The sequence below is a fragment of the Oncorhynchus tshawytscha genome, linkage group LG24 (assembly GCF_018296145.1).
Source record: "Oncorhynchus tshawytscha isolate Ot180627B linkage group LG24, Otsh_v2.0, whole genome shotgun sequence".
Classification (NCBI taxonomy): Eukaryota; Metazoa; Chordata; class Actinopteri; order Salmoniformes; family Salmonidae; genus Oncorhynchus; species Oncorhynchus tshawytscha.
This window is the reverse complement of record NC_056452.1, coordinates 25301871-25308744: the sequence shown is the minus strand read 5'-3', so window position 1 is coordinate 25308744 and position 6874 is coordinate 25301871. Positions and strand designations below refer to the sequence as shown.

At 42.9% G+C, this 6874-nt stretch overlaps 1 protein-coding gene across 1 annotated transcript in view; it reads right to left on the bottom strand.

Moving 5' to 3' along the window:
- The window catches only part of LOC112237613 (protein unc-13 homolog D-like), a 15928-nt gene extending 10339 nt beyond the window's left edge, over window positions 1–5589 (bottom strand). Inside the window, exons 1-11 of the mRNA XM_042305571.1 lie at window positions 5423–5589; window positions 3788–3820; window positions 3587–3637; window positions 3290–3346; window positions 3058–3165; window positions 2553–2612; window positions 2178–2244; window positions 1835–2015; window positions 644–688; window positions 318–389; window positions 143–212 (exon numbers count right to left, since the gene is read on the bottom strand). Coding sequence (XP_042161505.1) covers window positions 143–212; window positions 318–389; window positions 644–688; window positions 1835–2015; window positions 2178–2244; window positions 2553–2612; window positions 3058–3165; window positions 3290–3346; window positions 3587–3637; window positions 3788–3820; window positions 5423–5485 — 807 coding nt within the window. The 5' untranslated portion in view covers window positions 5486–5589. The remainder of the gene's footprint in view (window positions 1–142; window positions 213–317; window positions 390–643; window positions 689–1834; window positions 2016–2177; window positions 2245–2552; window positions 2613–3057; window positions 3166–3289; window positions 3347–3586; window positions 3638–3787; window positions 3821–5422) is intronic.
- Window positions 5590–6874: the final 1285 nt, after the last annotated feature.

The window sequence follows — 6874 nt, the reverse complement described above, 5'->3', positions numbered from 1 at the left end:
GGGTGAGAGTCATGGTGGGTGAGAGTCATGGTGGGTGAGAGTCATGGTGGGTGAGCGTCATGGTGGGTGAGCGTCATGGTGGGTGAGAGTCATGGAGGGTGAGCGTCATGGTGGGTGAGCGTGTGTGTAGAAACTGCTTCACCTTCAGTCTCAGAACAATGTTTCCCAAGAAATCATCCTGGCCTTTTAATTTCTTAGCATCCTTGATCATCCTGAATGGGAACATAAACAATCAACATTGGGATATTGTGTGTGCGTGTGCGTGTGCGCGTGCGTGCGTGCGTGCGTGCGTGCGAGTATGTGTGTGTGAGCTCTACCTCCTCAGTCCATGGAAGTTGGTTCTGATCTCTTCAAGCTTCTGTGCCAGAGACACCTCCTCATCCCTGTCCCTACGAGAGAGAGATCAGACATTAATAAGGAAAAAGATTTTCTGTTGGTTTGTTTTCCTTCAAGCCGACTAACAAACAGTAGACAGGAACACATCAGAATAAATTCATTCCCAAATACAGTTGGTACAATTTGCCTTATTGTTATTCAAACTATCCTTATTAGTTCCCAATATTGGCCAACATTTCATCCATACTTGCCTTGTTATTAGGACCATAATGTTGATGTTTCTATGGTTACAGTACTGGTTACTCACCACATCTCCATGTGGAAGCTTGCCCCGTCAGTTTCTTCAAACTCCCTACCAGCCCAGGGGAAGAGAGAGGTTTATAATCTTCATTAAAGACACTTAATATATTTTAAATAATATATATATTTACAAAAAATGGATTGGAAATGATGCAGACAATTACATTGACAGAAGCCACAATCTATCTGCACTATGAAAGCTGATCTACACCCTAAAATAATAATAATAAACTGAAACACAAATAAAAGACACTACATGAGTAGCTTCAGTGTTCACTTTATCAGGACGTTCAAGGCAGTACAAACTGATCTGGGACCAGGCTAACAGGACGTTCAAGGCGGTACAAACTGATCTGGGACCAGGCTATCAGGACGTTCAAGGCAGTACAAACTGATCTGCGACCAGGCTAACAGGACGTTCAAGGCAGTACAAACTGATCTGGGACCAGGCTATCAGGACGTTCAAGGCAGTACAAACTGATCTGGGACCAGGCTATCAGGACGTTCAAGGCGGTACAAACTGATCTGGGACCAGGCTATCAGGACGTTCAAGGCAGTACAAACTGATCTGGGACCAGGCTAACAGGACGTTCAAGGCAGTACAAACTGATCTGGGACCAGGCTAACAGGACGTTCAAGGCAGTACAAACTGATCTGGGACCAGGCTATCAGGACGTTCAAGGCTGTACAAACTGATCTGGGACCAGGCTATCAGGACGTTCAAGGCTGTACAAACTGATCTGGGACCAGGCTATCAGGACGTTCAAGGCTGTACAAACTGATCTGGGACCAGGCTATCAGGACGTTCAAGGCTGTACAAACTGATCTGGGACCAGGCTATCAGGACGTTCAAGGCTGTTTCTGGGACCAGGCTATTCCAAGGCACCCTATGTAAACTCATAGGTGTGTTCTATGTATGTAACAGATAAAGCAACACCTCACGGCACAACGCCTCTCCCCTATTTGAACTAGATAGTTTGTGTGTATGTATTGATATGTAGGCTACTTGTGTCATTTTTAAATGTATGTAGTTCTGTCCTTGAGCTGTTCTCATCTATTAATGTTCTGTATTATGTTTCATGTTTTGTGTGGATCCCAGGAAGTATAGCTGCTGCTTTTGCAACAGTTAATGGGGATCCTAATAAAATAACAAATAGAACATAGAACATAGAACCTATCTAAATGTTCCTTCACGCACAGTACGAAGGTTTGGTTCCAGATGGGGTTGAGGGTCTGTTTCTTGGTTTCTGTCGTGTAAACCTCCTCGTCTGAGACGGCGTCCTTCACCACGGCTTTACGGGGTTTAGATCTGGACCGTCGTGTCTTGCTCTCCTTCTCATCCTCCAGGATGGTCAGCAAGCAGTATGGGTCACTGAAACCTGGGGACAACACATCACACCGGAGGATTCACAGACCACAACTGCTAGATCTGCGGTTCCTAAACGGACCAACCTAAATCCAGAACTCTCTTGGCCACCTCCAGATAACCAAAGTAGTTGAAGTACATTTGATTGTGTTCACAGATCTGAAGTATGACGTACCACTGATGTCTTTTCCCAGGATGCCCTTGGCTTCCTTCACAGTGGCCATCAGACAGTAGACTGGAGGCTGTGGACAAGACTCAGACTTCGTATGACAGAACCAGTGGAGGCTGCTGAGGGGAGAACAGCTCATAATAATGGCTGGAACGGAGCAAATGGAATGGTATCAAACACCTGGAAACCATGGAAACCAATGTGTTTGATGTATTTGATACCATTCCACTGATTCCGTTCCAGTCATTACCACAGTCCCGTTGTCCCCAATTAAGATGCCACCAACCTCCTGTGGACATAACCCCCTTAGATGCTGTATAGGTAAATACTGCTGGGTCAAATGGCTTCTCCTAGAAGTATGAAACTCCTCTGCGTACTCACCTCTGTGTTCTGGACCCTCTCTGTCAAACTCTGGTGCTCATCCTCTGCCATAGAGAAAGCCTGAAGGGGGAGGGGTAGTTTGATAGCAACAAGGTACTGTATTAGTATTTGGACAATAAAATAATCAGAACACATTTGGTCAGTAAGAGGTTTAGGATAGAGTAAGTTGAGAGTGTTTGGTTAGATGTCATGTCTGTGAGAGGGTTAGAATAGAGTAAGTTAAGAGTGTTTGGTTAGATGTCATGTCTGTGAGAGGGTTAGAATGGAGTAAGTTGAGAGTGTTTGGTTAGATGTCATGTCTTTGAGAGGGTTAGAATAGAGTAAGTTGAGAGTGTTTGGTTAGATGTCATGTCTGTGAGAGGGTTAGAATAGAGTAAGTTGAGAGTGTTTGGTTAGATGTCATGTCTTTGAGAGGGTTAGAATAGAGTAAGTTGAGAGTGTTTGGTTAGATGTCATGTCTGTGAGAGGGTTAGAATGGAGTAAGTTGAGAGTGTTTGGTTGTCACCTCTCTGATGTATTGGTGCAGCTGGTTATCAGTGAAGACCTCTGCTGAGGCTGGCTTCCCCAGCTTATGGATGATGGTGTACAGCAGCTCTTTATACAGCGGCTTGAGCTGGGGGGGGGGCAACAAACATCAACCTTTAATAGGGTCTCTTAAACGACATACTAATGTGCCACCTCCTGTAGCTAAAAAGTCTTTGAAAACTAGCAGAATTATTCTGTTATAGCGATGATACCTCTTGCTCCTTGTGTCTCTTCTCCTTCTCTTCTGGGTTCTCATTCTCTTTAAAGTCCTGAAAGTACATCCCCATCCTGTTATCTACTGTGGGTTCTTAATTCAGGAAGTGCTGAAGTCACAAAGTCACAGTTTGTGAAGTTATTGTGTACGAGCCTACTTAGTAGTTTATTTGATCATGGCAGATACAAACAAGACACGGCATCGTTGATTATGACATTTATTGCATCAGGCTTTAGCTCATACTGCTTATTAACAACATTAGTCCTTATGTGGAGAAAATAGGAGCTGGACCTACCCTCTTGTCCTTCTGTCTCCTGGTCATCCCCAGTTTACGGGCAGGGGAGCTCTGAGAAGGAGGGGGAGGAGGAGAGCAGTTACACACAATACATTTATACACTATCCCTTGTTTGTGGGAAGCAGATATGGCAAAATAGCATTCATATTTCTGGCATATTTAAAATATGTTGTTGAAGTAGAGAGGTTCTGCTCACTGTACCTGTCTCTGTCTGTTCCTGGTTGAGCCACGAGCCTGTATGTGGAAGAGAAACAACCCAGTTTAGCCACTGGTGGTCAGGTAATCCGTGGCCCTACACTATAGACGGGCCAACTGTACTTGCTGTGACATATCAACAGTGCAACAGTGGGGAGCTTGAGAAATGTCTGTGTTTTTAATGTGGAAATATCTCATGCAAATAGCAGGGTGACACTAGTTAGGTCAGGGACTTCCTCATGTGAGGCAATACGGGAACTACTCGTCTCCAGTTTCAGAACAAAAAATATAGGACAGGATAAGAAAGATCTGACAAGGACACAGATAAAACAGGAATGCATACACATATACACACACACATGCATTCACAGACACGCGGCTATCAAAACTATGGATTTCTCGTCTGTGGTTCTTCTATGAGAAGTGAAAACACCTCCCTCGGTGTCGTCTGATTTCCCGAAACACTGATTGTGCCGAAGTATGATTCATGGTCACATCCCACTGGGTACAGACATCATTTCAACGTCTAGTCTTGATTGACATTTGGTTAAGTTGTTAACTAACTAATTCAATGTGAAATCAACCAAAATTGTCACAATGTCATTAGATTTAGGTTAAAAGTTTTGGGGGAAAACATACTAAATTCCCTTACGTTGAGGACCTTTTTAAAATCCAATGAGTTTTCCATGTTGATTCAATGTCATTACATTTTCATGTGGAATGTGGAAACAACGTCGATTGAACCAGTTTTTAGCCAAGTGAGATCTTATCTTAGAATACCAAATGGACTGCATGTAACCCTCACAGAACGAGTACATTCATAATAGACAACAGTCAGCTAGTCTTATCAAAACATCAATGATCATGACACATTTTCGACTCAATACAAAGATATGTTCAAGTCACTCAAAACAGAAGAGCATTTCACCGTTGGTGAAAATAAAGTTTCGCAAACCGATTTGACCTCAGCATCCGTTTTTTTGTTGTTGAGGCCATCATCCCAAACTGTTATCCGAGAGGGCATCAAACCCCCAACACATACACACACATTGGAACCTGATGATGTCCATAGTGGCAACATGTAATTGAACCCCTTCCTAATAAATTGGGCCAATACCAATACGATGAATGTGTTTCACAGAAGAAGAATGTCGTGGATCTATTTTGATCCTTATTACAGACGAATGAGAAAAAACATACAGTGAGGTGCAGAGGTATTTGGACAGTGACAATTGTTGTTTTGGATCTGTACTCCAGCACTGGATATGAAATGATACAATGACTATGAGGTTAAAGTGCAGCTAGTCAGCTTTAATTTTAAGGTATTTTCATCCATATTGGCTGAACCGTTGAAATTACAACACTTTTTGTAGATAGTCCCCCATTTTAGGGAACCAAAAGTAATTGGACAAATTCTACTAATACTAAACCTTTCACTACTTTAATACAATAGAAGTGATTTTGTCCAAATACTTTTGTTTCCCTAAAATGTACAAAAACTGATGTAATTTGTAAACGGTTCATTCAATATGAAATCCAAATGTTCTGGAGTGCAGAGCCAAAACAACAACAAAATGGTCACATTTGGACCTCACTGTATTAAATTAACTGATTTGTAACACGACAAAGTTTGGTACTTGCCTGGTCGGGAGGTTGCAGCAGGTTGTCTCCGATTGTGGACAACCCATCCTGGCTTGGCATCATGGTTGAGGTGGATGAACAGCCAAATACCCTTCTCTGCTGAGGCTGTGTGGCTGAAGGTTTTCTGCTGTGTTTAAAGGAATGAGAGGCAGTGAGAGGTTATACAAGAGAGTAGTGCAGACTGGGGCCGAGCTGTCACTTAGCAGGAAGGTATCATTTCCTGTTGAAGATGGTTGCTGTGACTTTCTGTTTCTTCATCTCTCTCTTTCTCTCTCGCATGCACACACAAACACAACACATGCATAAACAGACAAACAAACCCCGAAAAACAAATGGCTATGTCCTGTTATTTGTGGATTAGGAATGACAATTACATGTAAATAATGTACATGGTTGATTTGCATTAGGCATGGAAATGTCCACAACAGTAATCCTTTTACATAAAAAGCATGGCACGAGATATAACAAAGGATTAAACTTGGAAGTTGGGAGGTCAACCCCTGCACAGTAAACCAGCGCACCAATTACAGTCAGGAGAAGAGCTTCTCAGAAACCCACTGCTAAAGAAGGTGGGCAGCAACATGGGCTTTTGCAGCCTGCGCTGACCACAAAGAGTACCTATCACACCCCTGGTAGGCTGAATATGCAAGCTCAATCTGAATGTGGCTAACACATACACACGTATACCCACACAGTAAAACACTGACTCAGTGTGTGTGTGTGTGTGTGTGTGTGTGTGTGTGTGTGTGTGTGTGTGTGTGTGTGTGTGTGTGTGTGTGGAAAGGGGTAATAATGCAGGCTAGCTGTTTTTGACCTAAATGAATCCCCCGCAGAGAAAATAAACTTAATTTGATGCGATGTTACACTTCGTCTTTGTTGCGTTGTGCTTTTTCCTGACATACAGGGATGAGTAGCCTACACACAAGGTTGTGTCTTCGTCAACAAATGTATGGTGTCCACAAAATGAAGAGACCATGACCACTTTCACCCTCCTGTGTCAGTAAGTACTCTACATTTTGGGGAGCGCTCTTTTGAAATCAACTGTTAATATTGACAATTTAGTCAATTAGCAGATGCTGTTATCCAAATCGAATTACAGGAGCAATTAGGGTTGAGTGCATTGCTCAAGAGCACAAAGACAGATTTTTCACCTAGTCGGCTCGGAGATTCAAACCAGCAATCTTTCTGTTACTGGCCCAACACTCTTAAATGCTGCATTAACTAAAAACAGCATGGCAAAAAACTTCACTGAGGTTAATTACATCTTTCTAATATCGTCCACTCTCTCTGGAGGCAACTATTAAGAGATTATAGAGCTATTCCTTATCTAACCTTTAACCATTTTACAATTCAACTCCAATGGGCTACGGACGTCCCACGGATCCCGAATAGCACGGACTGTTCCAGTAACGGCACAAAAAGAACCACTTCTCAGAGATGACGTCACCGTGT